Source organism: Scyliorhinus canicula, chromosome 8 (genome assembly GCF_902713615.1).
Source record: "Scyliorhinus canicula chromosome 8, sScyCan1.1, whole genome shotgun sequence".
Classification (NCBI taxonomy): domain Eukaryota; kingdom Metazoa; phylum Chordata; class Chondrichthyes; order Carcharhiniformes; family Scyliorhinidae; genus Scyliorhinus; species Scyliorhinus canicula.
Window position 1 is genome coordinate 157,967,650 of NC_052153.1, and position 18,337 is coordinate 157,985,986.

Genomic DNA, 18,337 nt, shown 5'->3' on the forward strand with positions numbered 1-18,337 from the left:
GGAACTCCGTGTAAGCAATCCAAGTTTACAAATGACACGAAGGTGTGTGGCAGAGCAAAGTGTACTGAGGACTGTAAAACCTTACAGAGGAACATTGACAAATTGAGTGAGTGGGCAAAGGTCTGGCAGATGGAGTATAATGTCAATAAGTGTGAAGTCATGCATTTTGGTAGGAGTAACAATAGAACTGATTATTACTTAAATGGTAAAAAGCTGCAGCATGCTACTATGCAGAGGGACCTGGGTGTACTTATGCATGAGTCACAGAAGGTTGGTCTGCAGCTGCAACAAGTAATTAGGAAGGCAAATGGAATTTTGTCCTTCATTGCGAAGGGGATTGAGTTTAAAAGTAGAGAGGTAATGTTGCAGTTGTACAAGCTGCTGGTGAGGCCACACCTGGAGTACTGTGTGCAGTTTTGGTCTCCACACTTGAGAAAGGATGTGCTAGCACTAGAGTGGGTGCAGAGAAGGTTCACTAGGCTGATTCCGGAGTTGAGGGGGTTATCGTATGAGGAGAGGCTGAGTAGATTGGGATTATATTCACTGGAATTCAGAAGGTTGACAGGGGATCTAATAGAAACATATAAAATTTTGAAGGGAATGGATAAGATAGAAGTAGAAAGGATGTTTCCACTGGTAAATCAAAGTAGGACAAGAGGCCATAGCCTCAAGATTAAGGGGAGCAGATTTAGGACTGAATCAAGGAGAAACTTCTTCACTCAGAGGGTGGTTAAAGTATGGAATTCCCTACCGAAAGGAGTAGTAGACGCTACTTCATTGAATATATTCACAGATAGGGTAGATGTTCTTTTGAAAAATAAAGGAATTATGGGATATGGCGAGAATGCGGGTAAGTGGTTCTGAGACCTCAAAAAGATCAGCCATGATCTTATAGAATGGCGGAGCAGGCTCGAAGGGCCGGACGGTCTACTTCTGCTCCTAGTTCTTATGTTCTTATGTTTGTGGTGATATGATTTGCATAGCTGTCTGCCATTGGGGCAGAACACCGGCTTACCATTGGCCCTGGTCGGTCATGTGCCTCTCGACCGATTGGTTGAGACCAGTCATGTGACAGCTCTCCGATTGGTCGAGAGGCTGAGTTAACCATGCCTCCTTACCGAGGTATAAATAGTCGAAACGCCCGGCGGTTGTCCATTTTATTGTAGACAACCTCAGGGCTAAGTTCTATGCCTCGACATGCCTCGAAGGATACCTGGAATCTGCAACCAGCCCCCCCATCATGGCACAGAAGCTGCACATCCTCCACTCCAGCGTGGGTATCGAAGCCTACGCAATAATCAAGGAGGAGAAAGATTACGACGCAGCCATACTAAAGCTGAATGGACAATTCATTAAACCAGTCAACAGGGTATTCGCCTGACATCTGCTGGCCACCAGACACCAGCTCCCCGGTGAGTCATTAGACCAATTTTACCAGGCCCTTGCCATCCTGTGGAGGAACTGCTCCTGCCTCGCAGTTTCAGCTACGGAGCACATGGAACTGCTGATCAGAGACGCTTACGTGGCTGGGATGCAGCCCCCCGCTATCCGCCAGCGGATGCTGGAGAGAGACGACCTCAGCTTAACTGAGGCACGGACTCTCTCCACCTCCCTGGAGGTCGCCGATCAAAATGCCCGCGCCTATGTCCCCAGCCGCGCTGCACCATCCTGGGCCTCCTGGCACGCTTCCCCACCGCCATCCGCCGCTCCCGACCTCCCTCAGGCCTGCGCCGCGGGATGCCCCGACAAGTCCACGGGGCCCCGCTGCTACTTTTGCGGGTTCGCGAAACACCCTCGCCCGCACTGCACAGCCTGCGCCGCCCTCTGTAAGAGCTGCGGGAAGAAGGGCCACTCTTCACTGTCTGCCAGGCCAAAACGGTCGCTGCGGTTCCTCTAGACGCCACGCAACACTCCCCCCCCCCCCCGCCCCCGGGCCCCTGCGCCAAGCCTGTGCGCCTCTCTCTCTCCTCCGGGCCCCCTCGGTCCCCCTGCTGAACGCTGCACAACCCCCCCCCCCCCCCCCCCCCCCCCCCCGCCCCCGAGCCCCTGCGCCTGGCCTGCGCGCCTCTCTCTCTCCTCCGGGGCCTCCCGGTCCCCTCCTAGATGCCGTGCAACTCTCTCCCCCCCCGCCCCCGTGCCTGGCCTGCGTGCCTCTCTCTCTCCTCCGGGGTCTCCCGGTCCCCTCCTAGACGCCGCGCAACTCTCTCCCCCCCCCGGGCCCCTGCGCCTGACCTGCGCGCATCTCTCTCTCCTCCGGGCCCTTCCGGTCCCCTCCTAGACGCCGCACAACTCTCCCCCCTCCGCCCCCGGGCCCCTGCGCCTGGCCTGCACGCCTCGCTCTCTCCTCCGGGGCCCCTCCTGCGCACCACGCTCCTTCCAGCTCGCCGCCCCCGGGCCCCCGCGCCTGGCCTGCACGCCTCGCTGCCCCCGCTCCCAGCCGCTCCAATCGGCCCGCCGGCACCGCTAACCCCACCTCCAGCAACCACGAGGGCCCCACGGACGGCGCCATCTTTGGGCGCTGACTCCACATGCGGGCCCTGGGCGCCGCCATCTTGGGGCAACGACCCCACGTGCGGGTCCTGGGCGCCGCCATCTTGGGGCCCCGACTCCACGTGCGGGTCCTGGGCGCCGCCATCTTGGGATCCCGACTCCACGTGCGGATTCTGGGCACCACCTTCCGGGACTGGCACGCAAGATCCTTCCAGCAACTACTCGGACGACGATGACGAATACGGATTTTCTCCACGGCTCACGGCCATTCAGTTCGACCAGTCACGTCCACGCACGCTCGCCAAAACGGCGACGCTCATCTACCTCAACGGCCACGAGACGGGCTGCCTGCTGGACTCCGGGAGCACGGAAAGCTTCGTACACCCTGACACGGTAAGACACTGCTCGCTCCCTGTCCATCCTGTAAAACACAAAATCGGGTTAGCCTCAGGTTCGCACTCCGTCCGCATCGCCGGCTGCTGCATCGCAGACCTCACGGTCCAAGGGAAGGTTTTTAAAAATTATAAACTCCTTGTCCTCCCTGACCTTTGCGCACCAGCACTCCTAGGACTGGACTTCCAATGCAACCTGCAGAGCTTGACCTTCCAATTCGGCAACCCTATACCCTCCCTCACTGTCTGCAGCTTCGCGTCCCTCAAAGTGGACCCCCCCTCCTTGTTTGCTAATCTCACCCCCGATTGCAAACCCGTTGCGACACGGAGCAGACGGTACAGCGCCCAGGACCGGACCTTCATCAGGTCCGAGGTCCAGAGGCTGCTGACGGAAGGGGTCATCGAGGGCAGCAACAGTCCCTGGCGAGCCCAAGTGCTGGTGGTCCGGACTGGGGAGAAAAACTGGATAATCATCGACTATAGCCAGACCATCAACCGGTTTACGCAACTGGACGCGTATCCTCTCCCCCGTATTTCCGCCATGGTAAACGATATCGCGAAATACAAGGTCTTCTCCACTGTGGACCTTAAGTCCGCTTACCACCAGCTCCCCATCCGCGCGAGTGACCGCAAATACACCGCGTTCGAGGCAGATGGGCGCCTCTACCACTTCCTTCGGGTTCCATTCGGTGTCACAAATGGGGTCTCGGTCTTCCAACGGGAGATGGACCGAATGGTCGACAAGTACGGATTACGGGCTACCTTCCCGTACCTTGATAATGTCACCATCTGCGGCCACGATCAGCAGGACCATGACGCCAACCTCCAGCAATTCCTCCAAACCGCAAAACTCCTTAACCTCACGTACAATAAGGATAAATGCGTGTTCAGCACCGACCGCCTAGCCATCCTCGGCTACGTAGTGCGTAACGGAGTGATAGGCCCCGACCCCGAACGCATGCGCCCCCTGATGGAACTCTCTCTACCCAATACCCTCAAATCCCTCAAACGCTGCCTGGGTTTCTTCGCTTGCTATGCCCAATGGGTTCCTAACTACGCTCACAAGGCCCGTCCCCTCATTCAGTCCACGACCTTCCCGCCGTCGACAGAGGCCTGCCAGGCCTTTAGCCGCATCAAAGCGGACATCGCAAAGGCCACAATGCGCGCCATCGACGAGTCCCTCCCCTTCCAGGTCGAGAGCGACGCATCAGAAGTTGCTCTGGCAGCCACCCTGAACCAAGCGGGCAGACCCGTGGCCTTCTTCTCCAGAACTCTCCAGGCTTCCGAACTCCGCCACCCCTCTGTGGAAAAGAAAGCCCAGGCCATAGTCGAAGCTGTGCGACATTGGAGGCACTATTTGGCCGGCAGGAGGTTTACCCTCCTCACAGACCAATGGTCAGTAGCCTTCATGTTTGATAATGCACAAAGGGGCAAGACCAAGAATGACAAGATCTTACGGTGGCGGATCGAGTTGTCCACGTACAACTATGAGATCTTGTATCGTCCTGGTAAGCTCAATGAGCCTCCTGATGCCCTGTCCCGCGGTACCTGCTCCAGCGCGCAGATAGACCGCCTCCGCTCCCTCCATGCGGACCTCTGCCATCCAGGGGTGACCCGCCTCTACCATTTTCTTAAGGCCCGCAACCTGCCTTTCTCCATCGCGGAAGTCAGGACAGTAACCCGTGACTGCCACATCTGCGCCGAGTGCAAACCGCACTTCTATCGCCCCGAGCGCGCACAGCTGATCAAAGCATCCCGCCCCTTCAAACGTCTCAGCATTGACTTCAAGCGGCCCCTTCCCTCTAACAACCGCAACATTTACTTCCTGGCGGTAATTGACGAATTCTCCCACTTCCCCTTCGCCATTCCCTGCCCCGACATGACCACATCGACCATCATTAAGGCCCTCCTCTCCGTCTTCTCCCTGTTTGGCTACCCCGCATACATACATAGCGATCGGGGGAGCTCCTTTATGAGCGACGAGCTGCGTTAATTCCTGCTCAGCAGGGGCATTGCCTCTAGCAGGACGACCAGCTATAACCCCCGGGGTAACGGACAGGTCGAGCGGGAGAATGGTACCATCTGGAAGATCATACTACTGGCCCTCCGGTCCAAAGATCTCCCTATTTCCCGATGGCAAGAGGTTATCCCCGATGCCCTACATTCTATCCGCTCACTCCTCTGTTCCGCAACAAATCAGACACCTCATGAACGTCTTCTTGTTTTCGCCAGGAAGTTGTCCTCCGGATACCCTTTCCCGACGTGGCTGGTCACCCCCGGACCCATCTTGCTCCTGAAGCATGTGCGGGTGCACAAGTCCGACCCGTTGGTGGAACAAGTCCAGTTACTCCACGCTAACCCGCAGTACGCGTATGTGGAGTACCCCGACGGTCGGCAGGACACGGTCTCCCTCCGGGACCTGGCACCCACCGGCGTGCGGCCTTCCCCCCCTCCACCACAGACCCCCCCTGTTTTTTTCCCCCCAGCGCCCCACTCAGGTCCCCCCTTCCCCATCCATGGCGTCTCCACAGCCAGCTCGGGTGGCGGAGACTATTCAAGGACCATCGCTCCCGGACTCCAGGACGTCAGCGGAACCACCACCATCGGCTGAACCGACGTCACCTCCTCCACCGCGGCGGTCTGCCAGAATGTCACGGGCCACGAAAAGACTGATCGAATCGATCTAAATTTCAACAGGTCCATGGACTTTGTTAGGACTTTGTGTAATATTGCTTATTGTCTGGGCCAGTGGGAAGCCCCCAAATTTAATAAAAGAAAGGAGAGAAAATTTTTGTCCTCCCGGCTGCTACTCATATCACCAGTTCTCTAACCCCCCCCCCCCGGTTTCTTTCTCCGCAAGGGGTGAATGTGGTGATATGATTTGCATAGCTGTCTGCCATTGGGGCAGAACACCGGCTTACCATTGGCCCTGGTCGGTCATGTGCCTCTCGACTGATTGGTTGGACCAGTCATGTGACAGCTCTCCGATTGGTCGAGAGGCTGAGTTAACCACGCCTCCTTACCGAGGTATAAATAGTCGAAACGCCCGGCGGTCGTCCATTTTATTTTATTTTTTTTTTTTTTTTTAAATTTAGATTACCCAATTATTTTTTCCAATTCAGGGGCAATTTAGCGTGGCCAATCCACCTACTCTGCACATTTTTGGGTTGTGGGGGCGAAACCCACGCAGACACGGGGAGAATGTGCAAACTCCACACGGACAGTGACCCAGAGCCGGGATCGAACCTGGGACCTCAGCGCCGTGAGGCGGTTGTGCTAACCACTAGGCCACCGTGCTGCCCAGTCCATTTTATTGTAGACAACCGCAGGGCTAAGTTCTAGCTTATTAAAACCTAACTTTTGTAAAGCAACTCGTCTCTCGTGCAATTGATGGCTCATCAATGTTCTTACAACACCAGGTTGAACTCCAACAGGTTTATTTGGAATCACGAGCTTTCGGAGCGTAACTCCTTCATCAGGTGAGTAATGAAGGAGCTGTGCTCGAAAAGCTAGTGATTCCAAATAAACCTGTTGGACTTCAACCTGGCGTTGTAAGGCTTCTTACTGTGCACACCCCAGTCCAACGCCGGTATCTCCACATCACAGGATTATTAGGCAGTGGTCGCATGCGATCTGCACATTTAGGGAGTGAAATATCTGTTGGTTGACAAACGTGAATGCTCTGGACGCATGTTCATTCAATTGCCTCTTGTAATTTAGGGAATTCTTCCATGGCCCCAAAGTTTTTGATCTCTTGGCCTGACTGTCCTTATCAGCGCTGAACTTAATAAAGTTGTCCACCCTCCTGATTAAGACATCAGTCACAAGCCTAATACAATGATGGGCTGCTAATTGTGAAATGTGGCAGAAATTTCCAACTAATCCGTGAAAGGACCCCGAGACATATAAATTCAATGCAACCGTCACCTTCAGAGCCAAAGACAGAAAAAGATCACCCACACAATTGGAGCTTATATTCCTTCCAAGTTTCTCACGAATAGATCTGTTAGGATGGGCAACAAATGCTGGCATGATTCCATCTGATTCTGAGCTAAAAAGCTCGAGTTTCTCCAGTCTCTTTTAATAGCTCTTCTGATAGGGTGGCGTGGCAACACAGTGGTTAGCACTGCTGCCTCACAGCCCAGGGTTCAATCCCAGCCTCGGGTGACTTTCTGTGCGGAATTTGCACTTTCTGCCTGGGTTTCCTCCGGTTGCTCCGCTTTCCTCCCACAGTCCAAAGATGTGCAGGTTAGGTGGATTGGCCATGCTAATTGTCACTTCATGTCCAAAAGGTTAAGTGGGGTTACTGGGGGCATGGGCTTAAGTAGGGTGCTCTTTCCAAGAGCCGGTGCAGACATGATGGGCCGGATGGCCTCCTTCACTGTAAATTCTATGATTCTATGAACTCGAGCCATTGAAACATGCTATCACCATTCTTCTGCACTACCTATAGAACTTGAAGACCTCCTCTTTCTTGGTTGCCAAGAACTGGACACCATGTTCAAGATGCAATCTGAACAGAGCACTATAACATCTGATCATTGCTTCCTCTGACTTATATTCTTGTTTTGATTGAGGTTCAAACATCCTATTGATATTGTTGATGTGCCCCATTAATCTGTTTCTGAAATAATCTACAACTAATCCTCAATTTCCAATGACTTCCTCATATTGAGGAAGAAATTTGGCTAAAATTTGTGCTGGAGGCAGGAAGCCTGCCAAACGTAAAAGTTGTGGGTGTGCCCACTCCCAGCCTGGCTCGCTTGCTCTGCAGCCATTTAACCGTCTAGTCCCAGCAGCACTATAGCCACGGCACTGCAATGTAGCTGGAGTTCAAGGTCGCTTGGTGTCTCTCCAGGATATAATCACATCAAAGGAGGGAGGAGGACCTGGACTGACCATTCATTAGCCGCTCTCAATTGGCCCACAGGTGGGTGGGCCTCCCGCTGCCTCCCCTACCGCTGGTAAAAGTGCAGCGGGGGCAGGTGGGTAACCACTGTTGGCATGGCACCCAATTTTATGGCCCTGCCTGCCTACGAACCTGATTTTACTTGGAGTATCTTTCTTTGGAGGGCTCATATTGATCAGACATTTTGGAACACTTGTGTTTTGTATTCATCCTCAGTTTGAAGCCCAGTTACATCTTTTATGATTTTGATTTCTTCTCTAACTGCTGCTATAGCACCAGAAGAAATGTTTGCTATTGTGTGTAGCTCCTGCTGAAATGATTTCTTCCTTTCACTTTGCCCTTCTGATAACCATCATTCACTTTACTTATTTTTGGAGTACAAAATCAATTTATTTAAGTACACTGTCCCTCAAAATGTTTTTGCACGGCCTCGCTCCAATAAAAATTTAGACTGAACATTAGCGATCGGAAGGGGAATTCTGACTCCCAAATCATGTTAAATTCTCATTCTGTGATCACTATTCCCCCAAGGTGTTATGATTTGCACATTGTGTATATTTGCTGTATCCTTTACGAATGGCAGGTCAAGCTATTATTGGACATGGCCCCTACTTGATAAGTTGGGAGAAAGACCTATCAGGTATTACACAACTGTTGAATTTTCCTGGTTTATATTAGGCATGAAATATTAGGCATAGACCCATGTGGTTTATATTAAAGTCTATTAAAATAACTTTACTATTCCAAAATAACCTTCATATTGTTTCCCAAAGCAAATTGTGCTCCTTTTTTGCTAACCTGTCACATACTCATAATGTTACCCTGCAGGGTTTTGCATTCTGATCTCCTGTAGCTAACTTTTCAGAGGGCTTAGTGCACTGGGTCAAGGAGGTAAAACTGCTGATTAGTTCTGTGGGCGTGCTGCATTGTCAGACATGCCGGGTGGGATTCTCTTTTGCCCAACCCCAAAATCGTGATCAGCAATCAGGTGGAGAATCGATTCTGCCGCCAGAATCGGGGCCGGCGCAGGTTTGGTGCCGGTTTGCGATTTTCCCCCGCCTACTATTGCTCATTACACTTTCCTTAATTTTGCTCTTTTTTAATTACCTTTGCCCAAGAGTCGCCAGGTATCTTTTTGATACCACCACAAGGTTCAAAACCGAATACTGATCAAAGACTCGATACACCAGTTAGTAAGTTTGAAATCAATACACATTTATTTACACACACAGTCAATTATTACTCATGCACAAACTCTACTCAGTAAACTACAACTACTACTAAAAGCCTATACTTAGCTTTGGGTGCCCACTCGGTCAGAGCAACAATGGCCATTGTCCGGTTCTGAGACTGCTGGCTTCAAACTGGTATAGAATAGTAGCTCGGAGCGCCTATCTCGTAGCGTGCGTTGACTGGTGCTTGGCGGGTCTCTTGTCGCTGAGAGCCAAGGCTAAGATGAAGGTGAAGAAGTAGAGAGCGATCTGTCTTTGGGGACTCCTCTTTATACCCAAAGGGCTTCGTGCCCTTTTGGGTGGGCCTTGAACTTGGCCCCAATTAATTGGACCATGTCCTAATCATTTGTATTGATTTCTCCAATAAAGGGGTCGTTGCTTGATTACTGTGCGGGTCCTAGGTGACCATTGCTTTAGTCTCCATTGGCGCCGGGTTGTCTGCCACGGTACCAATTGCTTAAATGTTTCTCTTTAGTCCCCGGAGATAGCTCATTACTATGCTAATGGCTTGTAGCATCGGTTTTGTCTGGGAGCTGCAAGTTCCAATCCACAGGCAAACCTTGTACCTGCTTGTTTCCTTAGCACTGTCCAATTTTCCCTTTACTCTTTGCAAGTGTCCATTTTGAAATCGAGACGTGGCCACCCCAGGTGGCTACACTACATACCGGCATCATCATGACGCACGCCACGTGCAGTCGCAAGACGATTGGCACCTCATCAGCTGGCCCACCCGCAATGCTCCACCCCTAATTGGCCGAGTTCCCGACGGCACAGGACACATATTGTCTGAGCTGGCATGCCGACTGACGACTGTGTCCAGCATCGCCATACTCAGCCGGGATCTGTGCCGCTGGCCAGGGGGGTCATCTGCTAGGGCCGGGGGTCTGGTGGGGTGTGGCCAGGGGTTGGGCTGTGGGTCGGGGTTTGCAGGTTAGGTTACGCGCACGGCCAGTGCAGGTTGTACGGCACAACTGGTGCAGGTTATCAGCTGTGCACATGCGCGGCTTGGGACCCGGGCATTCTCCGGCCATTTCCCACGCGATCCACAGGTGGTTCTCATGGCGCCGGGGCTAGCTCCTCACAGGTACCGAAATCGGTGAGGGGTTCGAGCCAATTTTACTGTCATGAACCTCCCGCGGATTCTCCATTCGAGCCGGCACTTAGCCACAGAAACGGAGAATCCAGCCCGCTGAGATGTTAAACCAAGGTCCTTTCAGTTGGACATGAGCAACCTGTGGCACAATGTTCCTAGTTAGAACATTAGTGCTATAGTATGAATCCAACCAGACCTCCTGATCTTAAATGGATCTCTCATGGCTTCTTCATTTCTGAAGCTTCCCTCTTACATGCCAAAATGGGACTGGTGCTTTAGGACTGTTTAAATAATTAAGGAAATACTAGACATAGAAGAGTCAGGATGAGATGTGAAAGAGAGGTCTGACCTTTGGGTGATACGTTCAATTCTGATCCTGGGTTTAATAGACTTTGAATCCACTGGGTTCAAACCCAGATTAATTCTTCATTCCGGGATATGTTAGCAAGAGGAAGTGAATGAAACTCCTTTTCTGGGCGGTATAAAATGTGTTCAATTACTTCTTGTTAAGAATTGAATGCTTCGTGAAAATAATTCTGCTATTGGAACCATGAAACAACCTGCTTCAATATCTTTATGAGCAGTGTCAAAAATGCCTGCCGAACCCAGATCGTGCTGTTGTTGGGTAATATCACTCAATAATGCTTCAGCTTGGAAGTGTGGTTAGGTTACCCAGTTTCCCATTGTGTTACATAGCTTACCGGCAAACTGAGAAATCAGAGGCACCACTATGGACTTCTCTTGATGGACAGATTGAAGAAGAACCAGGTACCTTACAAGTCTGTTTTACTAATAAGATTTGCAAATGGGGTTCCTTTTATTGTTAAATTAATTTCCAGTAATTGTCTTTATTTTCTTCTCAATTAGGTTTTCCAGTCCAATGTATTATTTCCCAACTGAACAGACAATATTACACAGGAGTCAGTAGATGTGCAAGGGTACATGGACTCACTGTTTAAAAATAAGGGCTGGCCCATTTAAAACAGAGATGAGGCAAAATGTTTTCTCTCAGAGAGTCATGAATCTTTGGAACTGGCTTCCTGAAAAGGCGGTGGGAGCAGAGCTTCGAATATTTTTAAGGCAGAGTATTTTAAGGAGGGGGTCATGTCTCTCAGTACCACAGAGGTGAAAATAGATGACCTTGATGTTACAAAACACCTCCTTTTTTAAAATTCAGTCACAGGGTGTGGGCATCACAGGCTGGGCCAGCATTTATTAACCATCCCTAATTGCCTTTGAACTGAGGGCATCTCAGAGACCCCCACATTGCTGTGGATCTGGAGTCACATGTAGGCCAGATCAGGTAAGGATAGCAGATCTCCTTCCCTAAAGGACGGTAGTGAAGTAGATGGGTCTTTACAACAATCCAAATAGTTGCATCGTTATCATTGGACTTTTAATTCCAGATATTTATTGAATTCAAATTCCAACATCTGCCTTTGTCTCCAGAGTGTTACCCTGGTCTCTGGATAACTGGTCTTTGTGACAATACCACTACGCCACAACCTCCCTCTCCTCTTAACATATATTGAGTGCATCAACTGTTTCAGTCAGTTCACTGGAGTTTTCCAACCTCTGTTCATGAAGTTTTTTTCCCATTATGTGTCTGAGTGGCAGATGTAATATTATGTACTTTGATTTGTTTCATTGCTTTTAATTAGGACCACACCCACACAGTCTGGTGTCTCTTTCCAAGGTTACAGGGAGAACAGATGTGATAGAAATCTACTTTTCGTATAGGTAATAAAGTTTAAAGGAAGAAATGATTTCGTGACATTATACTATTAAAAGTCATATATTAACCCTGACTGCAGAAAATGCTGAGAGCTTGTGAAAGGATCAGATAAGAAAACTGCAAGAGTTTGCAAGGCCAGACTGACAGAAAGACTCTTCGTGTTAGAGAGCTGGGATAAGATCCAGTTCCGTATCCATGGTAACAACAAATCACCCCATGGTAAGAATCTTTGCTGAGAAAGTTTTTAATCGAGTGGAAAAATACAGCCACCTTTATCTCTTAAATTTGACAGACAGACATTTGCTCGAATTGAATGAATTATAAATTAATTATTAATATAATGAGTTAAAACCAATCACAGCTGTAAAGAGGGCAACATTTTATAGATAGCAATCTTCTTAAAAGTTCAGGCATCAGGATGGGATAGCCATTCTCGAATCAATTCAACCTATCCTCTGAAACCTAATAGAATTCATAGAATTTACAGTGCAGAAGGAGGCCATTCGGCCCATTGAGTCTGCACCGGCTCTTGGAAAGAGCACCCTACCCAAGCCCACACCTCCACCCTATCCCCATAACCCAGTAACCCCACCCAACACTAAGGGCAATTTTGGACATTAAGGGCAATTTAGAATGGTCAATCCACCTAACCTGCACATCTTTGGACTGCGGGAGGAAACCGGAGCACCCGGAGGAAACCCACGCACACACGGGGAGAACGTGCAGATTCCGCACAGACAGTGACCCAAGCCGGGAATCGAACCTAGGACTCTGGAGCTGTGAAGCAATTGTGCTAACCACTATGCTACCGTGCTGCCCTCTATCTACTTGCTTTGCAAAACAGCTTTTTACTCTATTTTAAACTGCGCAGTACTTTGTACTCTGTATCTTGATTTGAAGAAATTACTTCGAGCTGTTATTGTATTTTGAATTCAACTTATCTGTATTTGCTAAGGACAAACAATCGATACATCTGACTAGCTTACTGCAGGGCTAGTCGGACCTTCCTAAATTCTGTACTTGTGTGAAAATTGAAGTTTACCAGGAGACACTACTAGCTGATCAAATAAAAGTTGCTAATTACTTTTAACCCAAGAAGCCAGTCTTGTTATTTGGTTTATGGTACTGAGTTACAGGTTGTTATTTGGTATATGGTACTGAGTTACAGGTTGTTATTTGGTATATGGTACTGAGTTACAGGTTGTTATTTGGTATATGGTACTGAGTTACAGGTTGTTATTTGGTATATGGTACTGAGTTACAGGTTGTTATTTGGTATATGGTACTGAGTTACAGGTTGTTATTTGGTATATGGTACTGAGTTACAGGAATGCGAATAGACACAGCGATCCTGCAAGATGTCATGATTGTAAAAATTTCCCTGAATCGCACAAGTCACTGACGAACGATGGCGCGATTAAAAATGAGGAAAATGCTCTTTTGATTTGAAGTTGAGCCACACACACCAGCAAAGTCTCAAGGCCGTTGCCTGGACTGTGTTAATTTAGCAGATTGTAGCCAAGGTGCAGACAGAATTGTCACAATTCACATCAATGCACCTTCAGTACTTTTTCTTATGAGTAGATCATTGCCACCCAGTGTTCCCACATAAAAACATCTGAGAGAGGCAAAGAAGTAGATTTTAAAAAGGACTCTCGGCTGATTCATCGATTCACAATAATGACCATTCCCAACCTCCTGCCTGCTTTTCATACTCAGTGAACTTAGCTACAACAAGGAACTAACATGCTATTTGTATCATGGGGAGATGATGGTTTAGTGATATTGTTGTTGGACTAGTAATCCAGAAACCCAGGGTAATGCATGGGCCCCAGGTTCAAATCCCACCACGGCAAATTGTGGAATTTGAATTCAATGCTGGAATTAAAAGTCTAAATGTCGAGCGTCCTAAAAACTCATCAAGTTCATTAATGGCCCTGAGGGAAGGAAATCTGTCACCCATACCTAGTCTGACCTACATGTGATTCCAGACCCACAGCAATGCGCCCTGAGTCAAGCAGGCCACTCAGTTGTATCAAACCACTACAAACTCAATAAAATGAAACTAAACCATGTGGACCACCAGCATTGACCAAGGCACCAGCAACAACAATGTCAAACCCAGCCCTGTCGATCCTGCAAAGTTGTCCTATCATCTAGGTAGGACAAGGGCAGCAGACACATGTGAACACCCCCACCTGGAGGTTCCTTCCAAGTCACTCACTATCTTGACTTTGAATTACATTGCCGTTCCTTCACTGTCATCTGCAACTCCCTCCTTAACAGCATGGTGGGTGTACCTACACTTCACACACTGTAGCAGTTCAAGAAAGCAGCTCACCACTGCCTTCTCAAGGGCAATTAGGGTTGGACAATAAATGCTGGCCCAGCCTGTGACACCCACATAAAAAAAAGGATTCAATGGACCTCTCATAGCAATTCAAACAAATGAAGTGCGGCATAAACCTGCATAAGTGAAGTTTCTGCTGCACCTCTAGTGAAGTGATGCCAGTGGAATGAGGAATTTTCTAGTCAATATGATTTTACATCACGCAAATGCTGTACCTGAAGTGATTTAATTAGCTGAGTGCAAAAGTAGAATTAGAACGCATGCATATGAAAGTTTAAAAGTTCTGAGGAATGTTGTTGTTTATCACAAGGGAAATGGAATATAAAAGCAGGGATATTTTTCTGTAGTGTATAGGGCGTTGGTGAGCTCCAACAGATAGTTCAAAAGCTGATTTTAGTGTGGGTGCTGCGAGGAAAATGTCTTTATTTCCCAATGTAGTGTGTTCAGTATAAATACACCATGTGTTGGTATGTGCTCTGTTGTTCCTTTTCTTTATTCTGACAGACCTGCAGCAAAGCCACAGCCATCTTGCCATTCCAGTGGCCCTCAGTGATGTGCCACCTCATGTAGCAGAATTACTGGACGATGAAGAAAGCTGGGACTTTAATATTTTTGAGCTTGAGACTATAACCAATAAAAGGTGGGTACCAGTCTGGAATTGTGTTGCCATGCGGGTCTGCATGTTGGTTATGTGATACATCCATAGAATCTAATCTTCTCACTGATAATTGGGAACTGAATGGCTTCTAATTAAGGGTCCTGACAAAGTCAACACCTGCCGCAGGGGCAAACCATGCAAACAACTGTAGACTTTGGTGCAACCGGAAAACTCCACCAGTGGCCAATGGTGAGCCACTCCATGGTGGGAAATCCAGCTGTGGAGGGTTGAAAAGGTTCCGGCCAATATTCTTTCGTTGATTCATTTTCTGAAACTGTTTAGTAGAACTAATCCCATTCATTTTAGCATGAATGATTATAGGTAATTATCAACTTTTAAGTTCAATGAAGTATTTAATTAAATTGTTTATCTTTTTGTTTAATTGGTGAACTTTGCTTCAATAATGTCACCATCAAGCACAATTTTTTCTGTTAGTTATCCTTACAAAAAAGGTAAAAACCAGGTTAAAAGCTGTGGGGCGGGATTTACCGGCTGTTGACGCCGGCGGGAAATTCTGACCCCATGCCGGCACCACGGGTTTCTTGGCGACGAGTGGTGATGCCACCGGGAAATCCCATTGACAACAGCGGGGGTTGGTAGATCTCACTGCGGGGGCCACCTCCACCACCGAAAAACACATGGTGGGGTGGTTGATAAATCCTGCCGGTAAAACTTTCCACAGGAAAATATTTCTTGGTAGCGGGAGGCAGCGGCCGTTCACTGGCGTTGAGACTCTCGGCTCCGCCGCTGTCAACGGGAATTGCCATTGAAGCCACCCCATGCTGCCAGGAAGCACGTGAAAGGGGGTGTATTGCCGACAGGATCAGAGAATCCCGCTCCGAGCGGACGGCCAGAGAATTCTGGCCATAGTGTCACTAATAACTCATAATTGTACACAGACTCATTCTCTCAGGAGTAAACTCTGCTCCTAGTGTAAACTGAACTTTCACTTCATTCACTGCAGGTGGTTTGTGAGAGCCGGTTTAGCTCAGTTGGCTGGACGGCTTGTTCGTGATGCAGAGTGAGGCCAACTGCGCAGGTTCAATCCCCATACCGCTGAGGTTATTCATGAAGGTCTCGTCTGAGGTGTGGTGATCCTCAGATTAAATCGCCACCAGTCAGCTCTCTACCTCAAAGAGGAAAGCAGCCTATGGTCATCTGGCAACTTTACTGGGGAGGTACAGTGGCACAGTGGTTAGCACTGCTCCCTCACAGCTCCCTCACTTCCAGCCTTGGGCAACTGTCTGTATGGAATCTGTACGTTCTCCCCACGTCTGCGTGTGTTTCCTCCAGGTGCTCCGCTTTCCTCCCACAGTGCAAAGGTGTGCAGGTTAGGTGGATTGGCCATGATAAAATTGCCTCTTAGTATTCAGGGATGTATAGGTTAGGTGGGGTTATGAGGATAGGGCCGGGGAGAGGGCCGAGATAGGGTACTCTTTCAGAGGGCCGGTGCAAACCCAATGGCCGAATGGCTACCATCTGCACTGTAGCGATTCTATGATTAAACAGTGACTACACTTCAAAAGTACTTAATTGGCTGTGAGATACTTTGGAAATTTCAGGTCAAAATACAGGTTTTTATGAAATATGAAAGGGGAAATAAAGATGAGTAAGCAGGTGAGTAGGAAACAAACCAAAACACCTTCCATTTTAACACTATTGTGCGCTTTGCTCCGGTCATAATCAGCAAAAAGGCAATGCAAAAATACATGTGAATGGCTGTGAAAATAAAAATGACCCTCACAGACACTCCGGGTGGAAACTTTGCATTCTGTGCACAGAGTGCGGGCTGGGGAGAGAAAGCCAGCATGTAGCTCTCCAGCTGCACAGCCGAGTTTTCTCTCCAGATTCTCTGGCACCCTGTGCACAAAAGATCTAGAGGCATGGTATTCTCCATCACGTTGGCAGAGCGGGGCCTGATTGAGCTGGAAATACCGGCTCCACAGAGATTGGAAGGGCGCTCCGATCTGCACAAAAAAAGGATACAAGGAACTCCCCCCTCCCCCACCCCCACCCCACCCCCACAAACACTGGGGGAAATCCCCACCACACATAAGGTGAACCATAAGTCAATATTCTGCTGTGATGGGGAACAAGGGGTTAAATTAGCCCATTCTGTTTTACATGAGTGTAAAATTACATTTTGAATCAAGATAACCTTCAAAGGAAGTCTTGCAATACCTGAGCCAAGAGATCCATGCGCCTCTTAATTCTTTTTTTAAAATAATTTTTATTGAAAAATATATAACAACGAACCGCAATAAAATACCAACAATAACAATAATGATAACAGTCATAAACATTCGCCCATCCTCAATGAACAACAAAACATATTAACAACAACTTAAATTAACACAATATTAAGTTAAATAACCATTAAAAAAAATAGAAACAATAAAGAACACCCTCCCCCCCCCCCCCCCCCCCCCCCCCCCCCCCCCCCCCCCCCCCCCCGCCCTTTGAGCCAGAAAGTCCAGAAAAGTCTGCCACCGTTTATAGAACCCTTGTACTGATCCTCTCAGGGCAAATTTGACCCTCTCCAATTTTATGAATCCCGCCATGTCACTGATCCAGGTCTCCACACTTGGGGGCCTCGCATCTTTCCACTGCATCAAGATCCTCCGCCGGGCTACTAGGGACACAAAGGCCAGGACACCGGCCTCTTTCGCCTCCTGCACTCCCGGCTCTGCCGCAACTCCAAAGACCGCGAGTCCCCAACCTGGTTTGACCCTGGATCCAACCACCCTCTACACCGTCCCCGCCACCCCCTTCCAGAATTCTTCCAGTGCCGGGCATGCCCAGAACATATGGGCATGATTCGCTGGACTCCCCGAACATCTGGCGCACCTGTCCTCGCCCCCAAAGAACCTACTCATCCGAGTCACAGACACATGGGCCCGATGCAGCACCTTAAATTGGATGAGACTAAGCCTCGCATAGGAAGAGGAAGTGTTGACTCTCTCCAAGGCATCTGCCCAAGTCCCATCCTCTATCTGCTCCCCTAGTTCCCCCTCCCATTTAGCCTTCAGCTCCACCACTGACGACTCCTCCACCTCCTGCATTACCTTATAAATGTCAGACACCTTCCCCTCTCCGACCCACACCCCCGAAAGCACTCTGTCCATCGTCCCCCGTGAGGACAGCAAAGGAAATCCCTCCACCTGTCGCCTAGCAAACGTCTTTACCTGCAAGTATCTGAACATGTTCCCTTTGGGGAGCCCAAATTTATCTTCCAGTTCCCCCAGGCCCGCAAACCTCCCGCCAATAAACAGGTCTCTCAATTTACTGATGCCCACCCTATACCACCCCCTAAATCCCCCATCAGTGTTCCCCGGGATGAACCGATGATTTCCACCTAATAGGGTCTCCACCGAGCCCCCTGTTTCCCCCCTATGCCGTCTTCACTGTCCCCAGATTCTTAAGGTCACCGCCACCACCGGGCTCGTGGTATACCTCTTAGGAGAGAGCGGCAACGGCG

The 18,337-nt window shown here is 49.3% G+C and overlaps 1 protein-coding gene across 1 annotated transcript in view; it reads left to right on the plus strand.

Moving 5' to 3' along the window:
* pde8b (phosphodiesterase 8B) overlaps window positions 1-18,337 on the plus strand; it is a 436,161-nt gene that overhangs the window by 379,639 nt on the left and 38,185 nt on the right. Inside the window, 1 exon segment of the mRNA XM_038805541.1 lies at window positions 14,706-14,841. Within this exon segment, the coding sequence (XP_038661469.1) occupies window positions 14,706-14,841 (136 nt within the window).